The sequence below is a fragment of the Dinoponera quadriceps genome, unplaced genomic scaffold, assembly GCF_001313825.1.
Source record: "Dinoponera quadriceps isolate SergipeBrazil2010 unplaced genomic scaffold, ASM131382v1 scaffold1658, whole genome shotgun sequence".
Lineage (NCBI taxonomy): Eukaryota > Metazoa > Arthropoda > Insecta > Hymenoptera > Formicidae > Dinoponera > Dinoponera quadriceps.
Genome location: NW_014555920.1, coordinates 1,627,389 through 1,650,459, shown reverse-complemented (window position 1 = coordinate 1,650,459; position 23,071 = coordinate 1,627,389). Strand labels below are relative to the sequence as shown.

At 44.8% G+C, this 23,071-nt stretch overlaps 3 protein-coding genes across 6 annotated transcripts in view; 2 read left to right on the top strand and 1 right to left on the bottom strand.

Moving 5' to 3' along the window:
• Positions 1-12,748, bottom strand: part of LOC106745770 (PTB domain-containing engulfment adapter protein 1-like) — a 48,862-nt gene extending 36,114 nt beyond the window's left edge. Inside the window, exon 1 of one of the 2 annotated variants that reach the window (XM_014621675.1) lies at positions 12,680-12,748. The gene's annotated coding sequence lies outside the window, so the exon portion shown is untranslated. The remainder of the gene's footprint in view (positions 1-12,679) is intronic. The other variant, XM_014621676.1, reaches the window with a different exon arrangement.
• Positions 31-6,055, top strand: LOC106745769. Of its 2 annotated transcripts, XM_014621671.1 has the most exons (11): positions 31-207; positions 784-846; positions 1,200-1,328; positions 1,414-1,548; positions 1,625-1,782; positions 2,132-2,197; positions 2,751-2,901; positions 2,988-3,188; positions 3,259-3,883; positions 3,972-4,248; positions 4,331-6,055. In XM_014621671.1, exons 1-11 carry the CDS (start codon positions 133-135, stop codon positions 4,464-4,466), a joined length of 2,016 nt encoding a protein of 671 aa, XP_014477157.1. In that variant the 5' UTR covers positions 31-132; the 3' UTR covers positions 4,467-6,055. The 2 variants fall into 2 exon arrangements, with proteins under 2 accessions (XP_014477157.1, XP_014477158.1); XM_014621672.1 differs by lacking the exon at positions 2,132-2,197.
• Positions 7,853-23,071, top strand: part of LOC106745767 (CLIP-associating protein 1) — a 49,189-nt gene continuing 33,970 nt past the window's right edge. For both annotated transcript variants that reach the window (XM_014621667.1, XM_014621666.1), the window contains exons 1-5: positions 7,853-8,634; positions 19,295-19,400; positions 20,197-20,368; positions 20,774-20,950; positions 21,162-21,238. In XM_014621667.1, coding sequence (XP_014477153.1) covers positions 8,446-8,634; positions 19,295-19,400; positions 20,197-20,368; positions 20,774-20,950; positions 21,162-21,238 — 721 coding nt within the window. In that variant the 5' untranslated portion in view covers positions 7,853-8,445. The remainder of the gene's footprint in view (positions 8,635-19,294; positions 19,401-20,196; positions 20,369-20,773; positions 20,951-21,161; positions 21,239-23,071) is intronic.

Sequence of the window (23,071 nt, the reverse complement as noted above, 5' to 3'; positions counted from 1 at the left end):
GTGACGACGCTCCTGCTCGCTGCTGGCACTATAGATGCCTTGACGTCCAACATGGCCACCTGATATGTAGCAGACGATACACACAGGTGGCATGAAGAGCTGTAAATAAAAATCCTCCCTTTAGATTTAATTATGAGTGGACGTGTGCAGAAAGAGAGTGCCGATGATTACGACCGCGTCGACGATGCAGTGGACCCGCGAGTGCAGGTGAGAAGCGTTGCCCCTGTGCATCGGCCGTGACGTGACGTGCCTCGGCACCTCGCGCGGTGTCTCCTCGCGATATTGACATTTCGTTGTGGTGGATAAAAAGGTGGTCGCGAGAATGGAATCGTGCGCGGATCGGAGGGAAAACGCGCTCCGGTGACGGATTTCGGATGCAACGGTTGCTCCATTTTCCGCACGTTGCTGAACGTTTCTTATCTCCCCCTTCTCTTCACTCCCCCGCCCATCCACGAGTCGTAAAACGTCCCCGATTCTTATCTCCCCCCCCCCTCTTCTGTCCCCTTCTTCCCACCCGTGCGACCGAGTGCCCATTACCACGCGTACTAAATTACCCTCGTTGCCCGGTACCGAGCACTGTGTCACAAGTTGTTGTTACAGTAATTTATCATGAAACCCTGCCAGTTTGCGTGTAAATATAAATAAACGATTTTATTATTTATATCTCTGAATGAATATGCAAAGTGTCGTTTGTCGGATTAAGACTTTTTTCTCCATCGTATACAATATGCCGACAATTGATACATGCCATTAAAAAAAATAATGTACCTTCCATTGTTTCAGATTGAACTTGAGAGATTGAATACAGCTACTGATGACATCAACAAACTAGAGGTTGATTTAGATGTGAGTAGCTCCTTTCACTAAGCCTGACCTTGTACTTTGTAAAAGCCTGGATTAGCCTGTCTAGATTCTATATTGTGATATATGAATGCGATGCTAGAGGAACAAAATTGCTGGCAAGTTTTGAGTCTGATAGCGATTAGATTTTATTGGGACGATTGCTGTGTGTGAGATACATGCAAATGGATAATGACTTGAGACGATGATCTTAACGACAGTCTGTGACAGTCTCAACTAAAGAAATAATGTATAACTTGAGATTGCAGTTTATACAAGGAATCATAGAGCTTCGTGTGTCACGCATTTACATTTCATTTAAAGAAAAGTTACCGTGCTAATCATTCTATCATCTTCAGGAGGCAAGGGCAACCTTCAGGGAATTACTGTGCGAATCAACAATCAAGATTGACACTTTAGCTAAGAAACTTGGAGCTTGCATCGAAAAGTCCAGACCATATTACGATGCTAGGTTTAAGGCGAAAGAAGTAAGTCTTGCTTCAACAACTTGATAACAACTGTCATACTTCTGACGAGGATTCGAGATAACATGAAAATCATCATTCTTCACAGGCACTACAAGAAACGCAGAAGGCTGCGATCAGATTCGAGAGAGCCAACAGTCAACATGCGGCGGCCAAAGAAATGGTGTACCTAGCGGAGGAAGGATTACGAACCGAAGGGAGATGTTTCGATCATGCTTGGCAGGTAAAACCCGTGAATGTGGGGGCCTTATTGTCACTTAAAATTATACACAAGCGTTACGTGGCGGAACGTCTCATAGGAAATGTTGAATCATGCTACATCACGAGTCAACGAGTCGGAGCATGAGAGAGCTCTCTCCGAGGCAGAGCACAGGCATACGACCGCATTGTATCACAAAGCGGAGCACGAAGTTCAGAGATTACAACGCGAATTGAAACGCACTATTGCCAAATCTAGGTATGTAAGAGGCTCGCGACTGCCCCGTTAACAGATTTCGAGGATTACCTATTTCCCTGATGGTTCTGTCATATGCATGAAGTTATCGCATATTAGTTCATTAATACAAGCCACTTTGATGAACTAGAACCTTGTATACAACCAAGTTAATGTTCTCGAAACACATGACGACTGTTTATATAACAAAATGTCTTTTATTACTTTTCTCCTCCCTCATTCGCTATCGACATATTTTATATTTCCCCTTCAGTCCGGATACCGAGTTACTTTTTGGATGATTAGTCCGTTAAGTTATTTTCTATAGTCCTTATGGTATTTATGTGTTTTGGTTATATGTTCATGTTGGCAGTATGGGTGCACGTCGCAGCTTGCTTCTGATAAACAGTATCGCCTACAGGCACAACTTGCTCATGTTGTAAGTAGGATAGATATTCTTTTTTATTTTTTCTCACACAATTTTTGTTATGTGTGCCATACCGAATTAGCTCTTTGTTCTTTTATTTTTTGAACCATCACCCTGTGCATGAATTACATAAAAATATCTTGAAACATGTAACCTGCTAATTTTTTGTTTGAGCTTTTCACACAAAAAAATGCACTTCATTGTGCATACAGGGTTTGTTCTTTTCCTTTTTTTTACCAAATCGCTTTCAATTCAATTGCTATGTGATAGGTGATTTAAATTGTCATGCATATAGCGTATGATTAAAAGTATAAATACAACAAATACTCGAATAATCAAAGAATGCAAATACATATGAGCCGTTTCTTCAGGTTGTATGTGTCCATTTTTTGGTAAAGCAAAATCTTTATTACCAAATTAGTTCACATTGATTTGTAAACATGGTATCTAAATATCAAATTCCTTTTTTTTTTTAATTAGGCTTGTGTATCATTTTTAAAATAAACGGCTCATATACACTGTTCACGCAGTCCATACTTAATAAGACATTATATAATTAACACAGGCCTTACTATGAAATGAAAGCACATTTCAATCAAATGCTGGAGGAGCAGAAGATGAAAGTCAGTGCGTTGGAGAGATCAGTCGGCGAGGCGAAAATGACGTACGCGGAAGCACTGCGAAACCTTGAAAAGATCAGCGACGAGATTCACAGGGTATAGGCGATTACGTGCTTACGCGAGAAAGCATGGTGATTCACAGAGTGCTGTGTATAAAATTCTCATTGCGTTTTTGCCGGCAGACGAGAAGATACGACGGCACGGATGACTATGACAAGAACGCACGAGATGCGGGCGATCACTCCACCGCACCGACCAATACGGCGACCCCGACGGATTCTAGCGTGACTGGATCCCCAGACAGTACGGATTACACCAGCGACGAGTACTTACGCCTTCCTGACAAAATAAGTCCGAGTGTGCCGTGTCCTATGCCTACGAAAGTAAGTGCCGATCTTCCGTACTGGATGATTCCCGTTTTCCAAGTTAGTTACACGCGCCTCTTCCTCTCAGATTGACAGAGACTCATCGTCGGAATACCTGGGCCTAAACAACCTGAATCTCTCATCCACCGAGCCACGTAAATACATAAAACGTGACCGTCCACGGAGTATCGCGGCGACCGACTCGAAACATATCGTACCTTTAAATCACACGAGCTCTTCTGCACCAGGCCTGGCCGATCTGTCGGGAATCATTTCTCCCATAGAGAAGAGAGTGAAAATCCAGTCGCCGGTGAACGATAGAAAGAGCAACACCGCGGCTCAAAATGGGGAGGAGTGGACGGAGATCAGTCTGAATAACTCACCGGATGAGGTTTACTACAACAATGACGTGTATTCTGACGAGGACGATCAGATTCCGTACAAGCCGCTACCGATGGACCTGAGCCCAGAGACTGCTCAACCGATCAACGCGACCGTCGAGCCATTGAAAGAGCAGCCCAATCGAAAAAGACTAGTCACTCAAAAATCCTTACCCACGATATCGAAAGTAAACGAAGTCACTTTGAGCGAAGAGAAGAAGGCTGAGGTTACGAGAAGTCCATCGGTGAAGAACAGAGGCAAGCTCGACGGTAGCTTAGCCAGTTGGATAACTAGGAGTTCAGCTGGCGGTGAGGCCAGTGGTGGTAGTTCCAGTAAGTAATAAGTGCGACCTTTATATGAAGACTTTTCTACTCATTTCGCGCGAACATGTTCCCGTGCATAAATACATTATCGTTTCAGCGAATTCAAGTAGAAGACAATCTCTCGACATGTTGTGGGGCGGTGGTACGGGAGAACGCGTCAAGGAATTACTCAATCACGGTATGATGATGCTAAACATATCCAGCTTGACGGAACGACGTTCCAGTGAACCAAAGGCAGCGGAGAGAGAAAAGGAGAAGTCTGAAAAGTCCGAGAAGTCGGAAAGTAAAGGAAAGAAAGTCCCTAGTCCGTTGGAGAAAACGATGAGCTATCTCAATGCCGACGAGGAGACGTCGGACAGCGAAAGCTTAGCTAGGTGAGTCCCTGACTTATTTTCTTCGATGATGCGATCTATCGGGTTTGTTCTTTATTAACGAATATTCATTGTGGTCAATTAGCGTGGAAATGCTAACGGAAGATCAAATCTCCTCGCTCATGATGGAGCCGGACATGAACCAAGTATGCCAAGAGATCCTGGGTACTCCTTTAGTCGAGGTGTGTCCATTGTTGCAACAGCTGCAGCAACAGCAATAGCCTTATCGAGATAGAACTTGCGCGACCGAGCGGCGAGGATTCAACAATAGAAAGTGTTCAAGATCGTTATAAAATTATAACGTAAAATTAAGGCACATCCTTTCCGTTTGAGGTATCGAGCACATAGCAATTTGTTTTCGTACGACGCTACCATACGTTTCTATTCGTCGTTCTTATGACTTTGTAGATTTTTTTATCGTGCGATGTGTAGGAACGAAGAGCAAAAGACCGCGTTTTCGGGGGCAATCGTTCGATCGGTCCTGGAATATTATTGTATTCGGGCGTCTTATTCGGTATCAAGTTACTCTGTTTGTTAATGAAACGATTTACATATACATTTGTGTAGAGATACAATCGGTTAGAGACTTTTAGTTGATTTAGGAATTTCGCGTTAAAAAAAGAAAAAAGAGAAAAAAAGAAGTGTCCCACGGGCTCCTTACGGACACTATAAGAAGCCTAACGACGTTTTCGTGAATACGCTTATATGAGATTATCTTAGATTGACGCTTGGGGAAGGGAGGGGGGAGGGCACGCGTTTTCGAACCTATTCTATAAAATCTTTCTAATACTTAGCATTTGGTAAACTATCGAAACATCATTCGCTAAGAAAGCAATATGTAGTTAATTCTAAGAGAGATTATGTAGTTTAACCTTAGATAGTCGTACATAAATTTATCCCGAGTTGCATTGACTCTATTTTTTGCTTGCCTTTATACGCGACTGCTATCACATTGAAGTCTCTCGGAGAGCGTTTAAGAAACTATTATTACGGTAGACTATCGTGCTACCACAGCGAGATATCAAACGATCGAAATAGACGAACCATAACGGGGTTGCGTTCACCACCACGTTCCAAGACGATCAGTTACGATAAGGATCACCTCTTGTCTATTGAATTATCCGCGAGGCACGAGGTATTCAGTAAGGGAAGGAATTCTATAGAGAGTTACGAGATGCCAATTATGAGATGTCGATAGTCAGATTCTCTCAAAAAAGTCGCGGAACGACGTGTACATAAACGTAGCGATAAAAAGGGAAAAAAAGGTGCGACTTTAAACCTACGCAGATCTGCATGCAAAATGTACTGTTAACGTCGGAAGTGCTGAGGTAGAATTTTAACTCGAGTGTAATCATTCACGTTAATCACGCGCGTTATGAAGGACGAATGATCGGATATTTTGACAGAATATTTTGGGTACAGATCGTGGATTTCGCAGCTTTGACACGGCATGCTTCATACACGAAGCTTTTACGAAGCTTATATGAGCGATAACATATACAATAGCGTTCCACATACACACACACATACACGCGCGCGCGCGCGCATACACACATACCTGCCAGGTTCAGTCAGATATTATTCAATATTTTTTCGCTCCAACTGTGTGCGATAGAGACATCACGTGTCTATCGACGAAGTACCTTATAGTCGCCGATCGCACGACAAGCGAGAAGTGCGATTTGCGAACACAAATTATCTTGAACAGGCAGGTCTGGACAGTCCAATATGTTGTATTCGCTCGTGATAATAATAGATCGGAGGATTGCGTTCGTGCACACTCGAACAGATTCCGCGATATTCGAGACAAGTAAGATAAGTGATCTAGCTCCAATCATTTTTATTGCCACACATTGTGATATAGCTCTTAGCGATCTTAGACATTCAGTTGGATTGTCCAATCGTCGATGAATATTTTAGTGCAAAGAGTGCATGCAATATGCTATTTATAAAGAGTAATATATACACATATATTTAAATTATAAGTTATACATGTGTGTGTATATATATACACACACACGCGTATATAGAAATCCTATTTATTTTCAACGTGATTTTCTGTAATCGACGTTAATTGACGACACTTTTCATACGGCGTGTGTCAATTTTTACACGAGGACAACGGTGGCAATTATATTTTCTAATGGAGATTATTTTACGATTAACATGATTGTGACGCGCTGGAAGAAAATGAAGGTATCATCTGCGTATGTTGCGTATGTAAACGCGGTTTAATCGCCGAGGCTGTAAAAGCGAGATAAATATCAATTATTCGGAAGTATCATGTTTTCTTAAAGATATCCCGGCCTGTACGCGCGTATATATAGGCTATTATCGCCACTTTTTGGTAACGTAACTCTTCAAGATGTGCTCCCGCGTTTGTATTCCACATTTAACGACGCTAAGTGTAAGGATATGAACGCGTCAGCCGGAATCTGTACATGTACAAAATGCTGTTTAAATACGCATCTGCTGATTCGAATAATTTATTCTTATCGTTGCTCAAGGACACACTGTAAAAAGAGGGTTGATCGTAAGGCCGCTACGTTACTTGCTTAATGGACGATTCTACCGAATTCTCACGAATTGTACCTTCACAAAGGGAACGTAGTGCCACCACACACACATACACACACACACACACACACGCCCTTAGCTCTCCCTGTGAATTTAGGCTACTGTGAATTTAGGCTACTCGAGAGTAGGAGACCCGTAGACGCGCGATTCTTCCATTCTACTATCACGAAAGTGTACGAGCTTCGGGGCAATGAAAATTGTTCGTCGAAATTACACACACACACATTCATAATCACAGCGTTATCGCGTACTTGCGTACGTTCAGGAAATTATTTTTCGTCCGCCGTACGTCCATCGTCGACACGATCCGACAACAATGGGATGATAACGATAACGGTGAAACAAATGATATTGTACATACCTAATATTGTATATGTGAATGTAACTATGTATATACTATTATCCCCATTAAAACCTCATTACGAAAATATACGCCGAGAAGAATGAAACGTGTTATAGCGTATGCGACTCGCCATCCGCCATTGCGCCCGACCGTTTGAATTCGAATTTCCAATTTCGCGATTATTGAACCAGCGACTTCGCCGATCGACGAATTCTTGTAGTCTTGTTTTGCAGAACCAAGCCGATAACAAATGCCATATTTTCTCACGATGTCGTACGACTCACGAGTGATCGTCTCGGTGAATCGTTCGAAAGTCTCTTGACTCACCTCGTCGTCCGATTCAAATTTGAACCGCCGACTCTGGTCACTGGGCCGCCATGACGGCGTCGTTTCTGGAATTTCCCGGATGGTCGGCGTGAAGAAGCGCGCTCGATCGTGAAAAGCTGACGAACGTCGCGAGTACACCCGCAATCGGTATGCCCAAAACTCAGCCGCTCGGAAGGACAAAGTCAATAGTCGCGGCCCGAAACCCGACAACAATATAACGCTGCGCGATTCAAACCGTTTTTTCAACGGCGTCGCCGCGCACGGTTTCCGCGTGGTTGCGACGGCGACCGCTGAGGCAGCGCTGCGAGCGGCGGCGCACGAGCGCACTCGGCGAGCGAGCGCCTCCTCGACACACGAAACCAAAATGGCGTCGCGTGCACGGTGCCGATGATCTCGTTTCGCCGTGTTTGATCGGGTGGTCACGGTTTGCGACGTGTGGTAACGGGGCGACGGCTAGGACGAGTGCTGACCGCGCGTTCGTTTGCGCGTACAGTGTGTGTGACGTTCGGACGTTCCGGGGGATCGTGCGAGTGACGAGCGTAGCGGTCGCGCCGCGTACGGACGTTACAACGAGCGGCGGCGGCGGCGCCGACGACGGAGACGACGACGGTCGTAACGACGACTGAATCGCGGCGAACAGTACCGCGCTGACCGTCTCGTGCGAGTCTGTTTTCCGTCGCGAGAACGCTCTTGTCATTGGCATGACGGAGACCGACGAGAGGAGGTACACGTTTCCGCGCGCAAGCATCGCAAGCATCGCCGCGATGACGGAGTATGTGTGTTGACGACGTGCGCGAGTGAACAACCCTCAACCGGCAACACATCGTCCTTGGTACCGATCGACGGTCGCGCGGAAGCTCTGCCGCGGGGAAGCGGCGACGACGACGACTACGACGATCGCGACGGCGAGGAGGAGGACGGTGGTGACGGGGACGTGCGTTTAGCCATCCACCATGGCGGTGAATCCGCGTGATATGGACGGCTTCATGCCGCTCCTGTCAACGACGGACATCAAGAAGAAATTGAACGTCGGCAGCGCGTTGTTGAACTATCTCGGCGACTCCGGGAGGAGCATCGAGTGTCAGGACATCGGCATGTTCATCGACAACGTCATACCGTGGCTCGGCAACGGCAACCCCAAGGTGAGTGACAGAACCCCGACGACGATCTCGGGCGAGACGCGCGCACTTAACCTTTCTCCCCGAATTTTTTCGCCTACTTTTCCAACAGCCTCCCGCCCCGGCCATCGTCGTTTATCTCGTACGCATTTGTTTTCGTTGTCATTGAACGTTATTGGTGTGAAAATCTCGAGCAAGCTCAACTGAGAGCTCGAAACCCGGGCTTCGGTCTGCGTGGAAAATAGCAGCGGTCCGGTCTCGCCTCTGTTTTCGCCGACGAGGGAGCTCGATTGAGTCGAGATGATAAAGGACGCTGTTATTTCAAGAAATCGCGCCTGCCAAGAGCGTTTTGTTGACAGCGGACGTGACATTTGTTTTTCCGCGGTCAGTGGTGTCCGTGACGATACGTCGATACCGGGCCGCTTCTTCGTCGTACGCGTCACTCCGCGGTGCGGAGATGCGGTTATCTCGCGGCCGACTCGCCCTTAACGTTAACCGACGTTAACGACGACGTCGATTCTGCGGTCTCCTCGTCGAGCACGCACACGACGGTCCATAAATGGAGAAAGGAGACGATTGATCAGTCGCCGCCTTCGGTGCGCTCCTTAAAACGCAGCCGCTTTTCGTCGCCGTCCGCACGTGAGAACGCGACCGCCCTTATTTTCACCTCTGCCTCGGAAACGGGAGCAGCAGGCGGTGCGTAGCGCACAGGGTGACGCGCGCGCGCGAAAAAGCGGCCGGTTATTAGCGCCGATGTCAATAAAAGTTTCATAAGAACGGTGAAAGGATCGGAGAAACGCGTCGCAAATATATATTTTATAGCCGAGCGGCCCTGGCTAATCGTGTTATTATTATGGGAAAAATGCGTTGTTTACCATTTCGCGAGCGAAGTTTTCCCTCTCTCCGACGCTTCCCCGTGAAAATGCTCCGATTCCTTAAAAATGCGATAGTCTTGTACTTTTATCCGTTTAATCTCTCTCTCTCTCTCTCTCTCTCTCTATATGAAGGACTATATTCGAAGTAATCGTAGATTAAAACGATTAAATGGCACTGTTTGAAAACTCGAAGGCGCGCCCCGATTACAAGTTAATATGACAGATTGCATTTAGCGTTAGACGCAGCTGTCGGCTTCAAAGATTCGCTTATCCGCATGTATACATTCGCCGATCCATACGGGAGATCATTGTCGCGACGTCGCGTCTTAGCTAAGTACGTGCCGGCAATCACGAAGCTAATGACGCGCGCGATGTGAACAATCTTTTAAGAGCAATCTTCGCGTCGTTTATTTTTTATTGTCGGAGACTTTTCGGCTACCCATATCTTATTTGTACACAGAAAAAAGAAGTGCTAGGATCAAGTGAACGTAGTCTGTCGTAATTAAAACTGTTTTTTAGCCTTTCAAATCAAATAATATTTTTATCGATTTAAATATATTTTAATGGTTCGTAGCAAATATTTATTTGAAGGCGGTAACATCTTATCTTATAAATTAATCATTGAATGTAGGTGTAGAACGGTTCTAAATTTAAAAGAGTATTTACTAAAATTGTGCAATACTTCTTTTGAAGAAACCTAGTGGTTTAAATTTAAACCTTCCTATTGAGTAAATATTTATTAAAAATAAATTCTGGTATCCTCAATATTATGAATTTAATACTTGTCGTAATTGTTTCAACACATGCAAGTAAATATCTATTTATATGAGGGCAATATTATGTTGTACATAGTCAATTATATTTCTGACTACTATATAGTACATTATTTGCCAAGAAGTATTGGAGTAACTATTTTACTTGGAACAAGTAAATACTACTTGAACTTAGTAGTACTTTGTTTCAGTGTATATATCTCCATCCTCTTATACTTTGTTTTTCACATTCATTACGTCTCGGTCCTAATTTCGTCCGATCGCGAAGTTACGGTCCGGGGTGTGTCGAGTGACAAACTCGGGTATCTCGCGTGCGCGTGTGTGTGTGTGTGTATGCGTGCGTGCGTGCGTGCGTGCAGCCCAGAGGTTCTCATTGCGCCCGATCGGATGATATTCATACGTTTGGTGTTTAACCTTTAACATTCGAATGGGCGACCTCGTTGGTTGTAAATTTAGATGTTGCATTTTTATACGATTAGCCACTTCGCTCCGCTTTCAAATTTAATCTAGGCGCGCAGATAGCCATCTCTCATCGTTATTGTTAAAACTTTCTCTCTCGTCACTCCGTTCATCATCGCGCGCTGGATGTTTTTCTCTTTTTTTTTCTTTTTTTCTTTTTTCTTACGACCGCGTCTTGGGGAACGCAGAACGCTGCACTTTGGAGGATCGTGATATACCGTGAGGATATTTCGAGATCCTCTTTGGCAAAGGATACGACCGGGAGTTCGCCGGTGCGACCTTTAAATTGCTCAATCTGCATCGGGCGATCGAGCAATCGAGTTTATGACATGTTATTGTTGCCGATTGAGCTACTCCTACGTCCCTGATATTCCGTCGAATTAAATAGAGAACCGTTTATTTCTCGACGAACAAACCTTCCAGGAAGAACAGTCGCGATCAAATGGATTAACGAGGCGCGCCATTTGCTTGAAGATGTTGAGACTTAAAACCTAACAAGCTTTTAAAGGGGTTTCACTTCGATTTCACGCTGAACAAAAGTGATCTGAATACGAGATACGGATTTGACATCCTCCGCAGCGCGTAACCGTTGATTTCGATATCGAAGAATCACGGGGTTGGGTTCACTTACGAATAAGGGGAAAAAAACTTTCACGCCATGTACGTATAAACGTGTTCTTCGCTATCGCGCCGCCAAACGTCGGAATGACGTCGTTTAATCGGAGCCATTAAGACGCTAAATGTTCTTCGGTAATGTTCATTGAGCGTAGATGAGAACGACATGTCCGGGACGAGAATTTTTGAGACTTCCGCGGTAAATGCGCGGCACTCGCAGTGACAGTTTAATGGAGAGGAGCGGTTCGAAACTTCCCCGCGGGATTGAAACCATCAGGTACGCTCTCGGCGACAGTGATTTCGTGAAATTCGCGCTTCGCTTCGCGCATAATTCCTGCGATCGGTCGCCGCGAAAATCCCGCATGTCGTTTCTCAATATTTGCACGGAAATATATTCCGCTGAAGATGAAATTCCAAATGAAAACTAAAGGTTTAACCAATTCGAGCGCGTTATACCGAAGAGATCGATCGTTTTTCTCTCGCGATATTTGCAAAGCGATAAATTTACTGGGTGACGTTACACACACTGAGAAAAAAATACTCGTGGGAAATTTATTTATAGGGGATATAAGGTTTATTTCTGGGATATAACATTTTTATTTCTATCAAATAAACCTTATATTTTACAAATAAATTTTTAAATACTTTTCCGCAGTGCAGGAAAAAGTGCTAAATCCAAGTAAACGACTACTCCAATAGTTACTTTTTAGCAAATTTTTATTTGGATTAAGTAAATATTGCTTGAATCAAGTAAATATCTTACTTGGATAATTTATTTGGAAAATATTTTATACTTGGATCAACTGAATATTATTTGATATAAGTTAAAAATTTTCTATGATGAGTATCGGAGTAATTATTGAATCGACTTATTTCTGTATAGTTTCTAACGATGATTTTCTAACGATGAACGTTTACGAATTAGTATCATCCGAAACATTCTCTGGTAGAAAGATCCGCCATATATCATGTGGCAAAATCTCTGTTCGGAGGCGAGTGGGCGAAAGAAATCATTGTCACTTGGGCGGTGGCGAATGACTCATCGCAGCGTTGCATTTTTATGTATCTAATTATATGTCCGAATTATCTCGACGATCTAAANCTTTTTTTTTTTTTTTTTTTTTTACCAATAAGCATTACAACACGCTTCGTAAATACGTTTGACGAAACAATACTTAATTGTCAAAGTTTTTTCTAAAATTCTCTTTTGGCAATATTTCGTCGCTCTTTCCTTCGAGCCGCGATTGCACAGCGCAAATTCTTGCTTGGGAATTTTTCACCGCGTTATACCTGGATTATCGAGTTACGTCGGCTCGCAATTCCCGTATATGTAATTGATACACTCACGTGTGAGCTCCGAAAAAATTGTCACCAACTGAATTTCGCCGGTAGATCGTCTTACGTCATTCTCCGACCACGTCCGCTGCAGGAATGCGCGAGGCTCGCGTTCTCGCGAGTACAACAAATAGTTAAACAAGCCAAGTTTCGACCAAAATTTAGGACCCTGCATTATGCATGATATTTCTCTCTCTCTCTTTCTCTCTTTCTCGTGTTTGATATTCTTATCCTTCCTTTACGCGCACGTGCACACGATACACACGGTCACGCGAATATACACAGAAAGAGAGAAGGAGGGAGAGAGAGAGAGAGAGACGTACACCTCGACGAAATCACACTCGTGTGCGCTGCTTCTTCGTACGTTGTACGTTCATTGCTATTCTTAGCGTGACTTTTTATTATCGTACGCGTCACCTCTCCATTTCCTTCCATTTATTTACTTCCAGCGTCTTTCTGCACTTTCAGAGCGATACCGGTAACGATTCGCACTCAAAGATACAAATTCGAGTCGCCATTGCGATATATATATATCCGATACAAATGACGTAACGTGACGCAACGATTGATTTGCTTCCCTCCTTAAAAACATACTTTCTCAATTTAATCAGCAAACTCCCTGTGCTTTTTCCAATGACTTCGTTAACGGCGTTTCGTACATCGCGTTTTGCGACGTGTCGTTAAGCATGTATAAAACTCGTCGGCAATCGAGAGACTCGATAAAGCGATCGAGCTATGAACGGTGGCGGAAGCGTGTGTCGCTTAATTGCGGCGCTTGAAATTTCGAACGGGAATCGTCGTGAATGTGATCATCCGACGCCACTTGTTGCCATCGCCCGTTATTATTGACTTGCAAGTGGCACGCGTTTTCACCTTTCGGGCGGAGGAATAAGAAACGCGACATTAAAAACACGAGCGTGCCGTTAAATCCGGGTTTTCAGCTGTCCGTTGCGTATTCTGACGGGTTGTCCATTGTACGTCTCTCGGGATAATAGGAAATACGTCCCTGAAAGAGCTTCTTTCTCGATCGGTCGTTCTTTAATGAATATGCACCGTTCATTGCGCAGATTGCATTCCGTTCTTAATCCTCAACAAATGCTTCAACAAAGGCTTCATTTTCCTAACGATTTTTGATGGCCGAGATACGAAATTTCTTACTCTCCGCACAGAAAAGAAAATTGATCTTTAATCAAGGTAGATATTTTCATGTATATACAAGAATATTATAATATTCTTAGAAGATTTTTAGTCTTGAATCGAGTTCAAGTAATATTTGCAACAAATATACAAATTTGATCGAATCAAAACTAAAAATCTTCTGAGAAGATTACAATATTCTTGTTTATATATGAGAATATCTATTCTTGATTTAAGAGTAGTTTTTTCTTTCTGTGCGACTATCATGTATAATTAGCGCGAGACTTAATTTCCGTTTCGATCTCGCGGAAGAGAACGGATCGATTCGCAACATATAGTTTGCTTCATTCTTATTTTATGAAATATCAGGTTGATGTAGAAATACCTTCCTATAGAATACAGGTCTGTGAAACCCTGGTAGAAATATATGCAGTTTTTCTAGATGTCCATCCAGTTACTGTTTAATATTAATGCATTCTCATTAGTTGTAACAATATTACGTAGAAAATGATTAAGAACCCGATAGAGTTATGTTCAGGAGTATTTCGTACTAACGTGTGCTTCGTTCATATCGATGTTTATTCAGTGCTTTAATGGGACAAGTCTTCTGCATCAACCTAATATATATTTTCCGCGTTCTAATAATTATTAGTATCTCTCTCGCTTGCCCTCTGCATCTCCGATTCATCTTTTTTCTTCGGAAAAGTTCTCCGTATTCTGCGTTCGTTTTGACGGACGGTCGAGCGAGCGAGATGAATGAGACGCGTTGCTTCCCTATATCTATCTGTCTATCATGCTACACGCGGAGGCGTGAAATACAGAAAGATAAACAGTAGTACAAAGCGCGCTACAGAGAGAGAGAGAGAGAGAGAGAGAGAAAAAAAAGTTACACTTCTCGTCGTCGGATCGCCTTTCGTCGCGAATCCTCGCGCGTAATTGGACTTAACAATGTTCTCTTCTTACGGATACGATATGGACTGCACGATTTTTCGCATTCGGCACGAATGCGAGCGTATCGATGTCAAGGACGCAGGACAACGCGAATCAACGCGCCGCCGGCGCGTGCTTTGCGTCGTCCATCGCGCGCTCTACTCGCCTTTTTTCCGCGCCGCGGATGTTTCCTTTTCAGGATTTAAAGTATGACATCAGCCTCGATGCTTTTTACATACGTCATCATATCGCGAGCGCGCGCGCGCGTTTTATCACTCTTGCATAACGTTGTCCGCGCTAACGCGCGACTTCGTAACACGGTATACTTCTTCCCGCGACCGAGCGTTGTCGACTTGCGACCACGGGGAGACCAGGGGGGGGGAGTATGCTAATGTCGCGGGCATTCCAGTTTCGCGCGGGATCGAAAACCGGAAAATCGCGATATGTCATCGTCGAATCCGTCCCGCGAGAGCGGTTCTCCCGGCCGGCTCGTTTCACTTCTCCACGAGTCAAGATCTACCCAATTACGACACGTTAAGTTTGCCGCTATCTCGGCCGCGTCATTCTTACACGAATGTCGCATACCGCATAACTCACTCGCTTGATAACACGTGCGGTACCCCGTGAATCGAACCGGTATCTCCCAGGTCTCCCATGAATTCCGCACGCGAACCCTCCGCGTCTCCTCGCGACTCAGAGTCTTACCGGCGTCTAAACAAGCGCCGAGCGCACCGCCGCCGCCGAAATTGCCGCAAATGAAACGAGAGCGAACCGATATTATCGAGCATCGTTTTATCTCGCGTATTGAAGCACAACCGTCGGCTTCAACACGGGCGAGAGATAACTGTCGGATGCTCGCACGGGTCGCCAAATATAGTCCGTTGCAAATTGCGACCGGGGGGTGGCTCGGTGAAATTGTGCGTTCTTCGCTTTCGCAGAGCCGCGCTCGCAACGTGCGCCAGTGAACTTGTCGCCACATGTTGGAAGGGAATAAAGTGAAATAAAAAGTAAGGGAGGAAAAAAAAACAGAAATGAGGCGCACGTTTCTTTTTTATCGGTAGGAACAATCGCGGTTGCCCGTGCGGTTCTTTTAATCGCAGCGATTACAGGAGGCGGCCCGAGTCACTGCCGTTAGCCCGACATAATTGGACTCTCTCGTGTCAACGCGCTCTGAAAAGAGAAGTGAGAAACAACAATCGTCGACGATCTAACGAGGATTCGACTCGATTTCCCGGGCGACACCACTCGCTTTCGCAATCGTCGTCCCGCTTCCGCTGTCCGGTTTTCTGTCGAATTGCCAAGATGGAGTTCGGCGAGATGTTTGATGCCCGATATAACCCGCCCGCCCGAAAATACGCGTTCCGAATTTTCACGGATTTAACGGGGGCCGTCATTGCCGCGGCGACCACGTGGCGGATCTGCACACGCCGCGTGGCTGCACCGCGCGATGCGCGCCGCGAGCGCTTCGCCTCCCACGTAGAGCGCTCTAACGACGGTTTTAACGGACTCTGCACCCAAGTTTGACAAGTAAGGCCAGAGTTCTCTCTTGCCCACGCGTGCGTACTGGGGTTCACATGATTCGCGTGTGTTTCCGCTCGAACGTGCGTGTGCGTTTGAGTTTCCTTTCTCGGTGCCTTTCGATCGGAACTAAGTCGTTGGGATCTTTCATAGGACATTTCGCCTGTACGTTCCGCTATATTCAACGCACGTGAATAATTTCATGTTGAGTTAAGGTGATTGTTGGACTTAGCAACGTATTTTTACCGACGCGTCGAGGGGACGACTCGTAAATTCAGTATCTATCAAGAAAAATTATGTTTCTGCATTTACTTCACTTGTTTAAATAAGGAGTGTTAATTTTAAAAGTTGAGATTGACGTACGTACACGATATTACAAGTATGAAGATATTATTTTTTATTTTTCTTATTAATGCTATATCTATGCATCAGTTGATCTAACAGACGTGCATAGATAAGATAAGATAGAGATGTATAAATATTGTAATATATGCATATGTATATTTATTTCGAATATTATTATTATAAATCATGAATTTTACACCGCTGTGTTTTCAAAATCAAATGGCCAATAATTCTAATTTGTCTAATTAATGTCTGCATATTAGTCTTCAATCTTCTATTATAGTAGTTTTTCATCAAAACTTTATTTTTAATTTAAAAAGTGTTGAAAATGGAGATTAAAACTTAAAATATAAATTTAAAAAATAACACTGATCTCAAGGAATATATATAAAAAATATCGATATATAGACAGCAAAATAATTTGATTTTATATATATATAGGTTTTATAACCTCTTTCGACACTGTCCGATCCATACGCGTACACTTGTGGTGCGCACGCAGGTTATACACAAGTATATAATTTGGTTATACTAACTAAATTATTTTGCCGTCTACATATCCTCCAATCTTTACCTTTATAGTAACTAACAATTTGCCATGCCGGCAAAATTACTTTTTCTCGTGCGTAGTGCAAGTTTTATCTTCGGATTCTTATCAAGCTCGTTTCGCTAACGCAACCACCTTAATATGAGATATTAATATTGATGCACGAAAGTGGAATAATTATCGCAAATAAGGCGTCTCCCTCAACATTCACGCTTGTAGAAGTCGCGTCGACGCCGCGGGCAGATTTTATCGAGCTGTTAACGCGTATCGGCAATATAACACGATAATGGTAGTGTAACGTGGAAGTCACTGGTAAATACGGGGATCGTAGGCGGATTATAGAAGTGCACGCGTTCTTTTTTCCCCGAGAAGAAGCTGAAGAGATAATGGCGCAGGAGCGTAGCTAAAGGGAAAAGCAAAAACTCTCGGTACTGAGCAATGATGTCACAGCCAGACGATAGCCCTGAGAGAACGTTTACCCCGTGGCTCGAAAATAGGTTTATATGTCTATGTATAGCACTTCGTTAAATGTATCTAAACGTCGCGCTGCATTGAGCGCTTTTGCCAGTGGCGCGCGCGCGCGTGTGTGTGTGTGCATGATGTATGTTTATACGCACACACCAACTCCATTCGCGACAAATTCAATTTACCAACGTTCCAAAAAATACCCCATTCACACGCATTGTCCGGCGGTGGTGGTGCGCTTCTACACTTAATCGCAGATGTTAAATATTACGAGAAGTTAATTAAGACGATTAAAATTGCATCACCGTTAGGCCTTGCTGTGGCTCGCGTTACTTAATTACAACCTGCACCGTAATCACCGTGTAATTATTTCTCGCGCTCATTTAGCGGGCATTAAAAAACGTGTGTAAGCGCACAATAGTCGGTCTCGGGAAGTCAACCAGGTCCTCGAGCTTGGTTGATTCCGCGCTTCCTTTGATTGAAACAAAGGGAACAAAGTCGACGACAACAGACAACAACGCGCCGCACTTCGCTTGTAAAATCACGAGTGCACTCCGTCTGGCGGGGCTCGCAGGTGAAGCATACTAACGAATAAGAGGCGATGCGCGAGGGTGCGATTTTCCGACTCGAAGAGGCCGACGACGACGATGATGGAGAGCTTCGTCTTTCCCTCCGGATCGATATACTGCATCTTCCGCGGAGTGGAGGATGTCAACATCGCGCGAGTATGAGCGATGTTATATTACGATCTCTTAGGCCCGGTTCTTCCCTCCATCCTCATCTCACCGCCGCTCGCGTTACAGCCAATGGCTGTGATGACTGGAAAGAGGGATTCGTTCGTTGGATAAATTGCCAAAAGTTTTGTTCCGAGGGACAGCCGACATCCTTCCAGCAATACATTCCCTTAGTTTCTCCCGTATCGATCGACGAAATTAAACGTGGCATGAAATCGAGAGAGAGAGAGAGATATCGGATGGCGATAATGCGAGATAAAATGGCGACAGCTAAAGGCATATAAAATATAAGGTCATATAAAATGTGGTAATATAATATATGAGCGTCGGAAATAGTTTCCTTCTCGACATACGACAGCATGCACTGGGAAACCTATTTAATTGGTCGAACAAAATTCTTGCTTGAATATGACCGAACAAATGTTTTGATTGCGAAAACCAAAGTTTACTCCTCCGAACCCAAGATCTGGTTTTTTGAAATGAAAATAAAAAAGGTTTACTTCGAAGGATCAAACATTTGGTTCAGGAAACTAAATCTTCGGCTCGGAGAAGCAAATTTTGATTCTCACGACCAAAACATTTGTTCGCCCGCATTCAAACGAGAATGTTGTTCAGCTAAATGGGTTTCTCAGCATGGAGTTTTTGAAGTGAAAGACGAAGGACGCGCGAAGTACACAGCGCGAGATCGTCGCCGAGGCGCGTCGTCTCGGCCGGCTTCTATTATTAGCCAACCTTTTTCGCCGTAGTTGGACGTGTCAATTAATATATCTCGTAATGGCGATCCGTATAAACACCTTCTGTGCTCAGCAAATTACCCGATAGACCCCGATCGCCTTGGTGCGCCGCGATCGTGCGAAAGCGACGCGAACCGAAGGAGGACAATCATCGGCCGCTGTAATCGTCGCCGATATGCGCCATAAATTCAAAGGACGCACGTATTTCTTGTTGCAGGTCGTTCAGAACGGTTTGGAGATCCTCACGTATCTCGCGGACCGGATGGGCCACGATTTCAAGCCTTACATCTCTACCATTATTCAGCCGACGATAGACAGGCTAGGTGAGTATCGGCGAGTTCGCTTCCATTTGCCGCGCAAATCGTCCTCGAGGAGGAACCGGCCGGCGCGATACGCGACCCGGCAAAGTTCCTATTCTTATTTATGACAATCGATCATTTCGCGATGCGCCAGCGTACGCTGAGAAATAGACTTAAAAATTCACTTGCGAAATATAAGGTTTATTTCACAGAAATCAACGTTTACTTAAATGAATGAAATTGTATTCCTAGTAAATAAACCAATGAATGAGAAAATCGAGGTATATGTCACAAAAATATATATTCTTCCAACTCTTAACCAACTCTCTCTGATCTCTATAATTGTTAACGATCGTGACCGTGATGCGCTGTCGACGAAAACTTCTCCCGCTCGCTTGGAAATATTTTTTCCGCGCATGACACAAAGCCCGTTGTGTGTTGCGGCTGCATAATAATGTGATCTCGACACCCGAGTATTATTTAGAAAGTTGCACCATCTTGAGACTCACGTGTCGAGCTAAGGTGAGCCTCGCGTCGCCTCGTATCGACTGAATCATCGTTAATCGCTAAATGAGCCCTAAATAGAACGAGCCGGAATGAAGTTTAAACGCCTTTAATGAGGTTGAAGTCTATGACAGATGTACACCATATTTGTCCAGAACCGGTTCGCCGATCGCTTTCAACCGTCCGGGCATGAATTTCGCGCGCGTACGCGCGATTCGACGATATCGCCCTCACGAACGGCCGCTTTCATCGCTATTTTCAGCCGGTCCGGGAGAAGCAACAAGATTTTGAACTCGCGTTTTTCGCGTGTTCGCAGGTGACAGCAAGGATGCTACCAGAGAAAAGGCGCAGCTGGTGCTGCTGAAGATTATGGAGAAGGGTTGCATGTCGCCCCAGAATCTTCTGGACCGACTACGCCCGGCCTTCAATCATAAGAATGCGAAGTTACGAGAGGAGGCGCTGATCCTGCTGACGACGACGCTGAACGAGTAAGCGATCTGAGAGTTTATTCGTTTGAAACTGGCTCTGTGATACGCAATAAGAAATGTCGTGTTATATTTAACGCATCTTTCATGTGTTTCAAACGGTTCACACAAGAATTTGAGTTAATTTAACCCAAGGTGAATATGTTGAAAAGTAACACAAATATATCATATGTTAAAAATGAACATAAAATTAAATATGTTAATATGTTAATCGACACCGAGGCAAAAATATGTTATTTTCACTTTTTTACATATCAATATAGCGCAAAGTGTTGAAATAACCTAAACATAATGCATTGTATCAACACACGGATATGTTGAAAACGTAAACGAGAACCGATTTTGACACAGGCGCGAAATGTTTTTTATTATGCGGTATGTATACGGAACGTTTGAATCTTCTTCCAGACACGGGGCGGACGAGATGGCTTTGTCAGGAGTGATACCGAGCATCGTGAAGTTGCTGTCCGATCCTTCGGAGAAGGTCCGGGAGACCGCCTTGAACACGTTGGCGGACATTTACCGTCACGTCGGCGAGCGATTACGCGTCGATTTGCAAAGAAAGCACAATGTGCCGCAAGCCAAGTAAGTGAAATGGGGAGAAAGCGATTCCCCCCCAGCCGGCATAGAGAATTTCATGGCTTTTCTAATTCGTGATTGAATCGCGAGGAGGCGAGAGGCCTCGCTTCGTCGTGAAATATAATCGATTGCGCGCGGATGAAATTATAAAAAAGGAGAGATATCCGGGCATGCGACGCGGTTTACGTAACGCACTCACGCGTTCCTCCATTTACAGAATGCTCCTGCTGATAGAGAAGTTCGATCAGCTGAAGGCTGCCGGTGATCTCCTACCCTTGGCGATGTCGTCCGACGGTGAGTAGAAAACTAATTGGATTCCCTCGTGCCGCGTGTCGTCGCTTAAATTAAGCACGACCGAAATAAGAAGAGGAATGAACACTTGCTTGCAAGACGGTTTCGACACAATGAAGTTGGGAGCGCAGCAATCTCGGGTCACCGAGAAGAAGTCGTTTTCATCTCGGCTTTTATTTTGATCCTTTTTCCAATTGTATGGAAGATCTTCCAATTCCTCGAGCCCCAATATTGCCGCGGTTAAACCTAGGATATTCTCGAATGTATTGACACGTTGTCTTACGTCATGAGTAAATTTATTTTTAATTATTTATACATTCCCGCCATAGATCTTTCTGATTTTCGCGCGAAAATTTGAATTGCACAGGGCGTCCCAGCATAAAGGAGAATATCTCCTTTGGTTTTAATGAATGATACGAGAAATAGAGTAAAAGTAGAAGCATTTAGAGCACAATTTTAACAGTTTCGAAGGAGGAGTACCGTGGAAGGAAAATGTCTTTTTACGGTCTTTCTTTTTTTATTTTTAACACTCCTCGTATCATCGACAACAAGAGAGATATTCAAGTGTTCTTCTTATACTGGGGTACCCTGTATATTCATAACATTACAAAATCCGTGCTCCGCTGCCGAATGTTTGAAAAATCTATTAAATTTATTCCCACACTCCTCTACTGCCTCTTCGGCGGGCTCGTCGGTGGTGATTCTCAATCGCGACAGTTTGCCGCGCTCTCAACTTCGTCACATCTAAGCCGCTTTGCAACCAGTGAACAAAAAAAGGGGGAAAAAAAACAATGTCACACGCACGTCACCTCCGGCGTACGTGCGTGTGTGTATGTGTGTGTGCATCGTTGTTCGACGCACGGTGTGTCTGTATCGTGCTGCCATCGTGCAGCCACGGAGTCTATCACGTAGCGGACGCCTTCGCATGCAGGAAGACTCACCTGCCCGGCCTGCTTCACCTTCTCCTCCCTCGCCGAGTTAGCGTTACATGTATACATCATGAATATTTACCAAGGACCGCGTGTTCCTCGACATGACGGGAATACTCGCGGCGCTCTCTCGCCTGTATGGTACCGCCGCTTCTGCCTTCGTATTAACGACGTACGCTACTCTTTTCGATGGTATTTAAAAATCTCTCTCTCTCTCTCTCTCTTTCTTTTTCTCTATTCTTCCTCGCAAAAAGAGAGCCGGATTGCGATAACGGTGAAAACAACGCACGTCCGTGAGCCCGTCGAGCGAGTGAGCGGAAGAGCAATACATCGCTCTTTCTCGCCCGTTCCGTCGCATAAAGTTTCGTTTCCTTGAGCGGGCGGTATAATGAGATCACTAATATTCGCGTTATCTGCCGCCGGGGGAACATTATATAATGTTGCATACACAGGCGATAGGCGTCACGGCACCGAGTGCAATATATATATCGGCGGTGTATTGTTTCAAGCGCCGCCTGTAATCCACACCGGAGTGAGGCTGAGCCTCGGCTTCAAACGGACGGCGGCCTTGTAATCGCGCGACCGCGCCGCCGATTGCAGCCTGCCGTCGGCAGTATTCGAATTTCGGTCGCGAATGATATTACGTGTCGCACCGGCAACCGAGAACACTTGGCACATTCTCGGCTGATGGGAAAGAGGAAGTAAAGGGAGCGATTTCGGAGCGCGAAACGGGCAAAAGTCCGTCCGGCGAAAAGCGAAGGAATCCGCCACTATCGGATTCACCGCGCGACATTCCGCGGGATTTCTTGCGCAATCGATTCGCATAGAAAATGTTGACGCCGCGAGCGAGAGAGGAGCTTCCTGGTGCGCGTGATTGCGACACCGGACAAATATCGTCCTCCTCGCT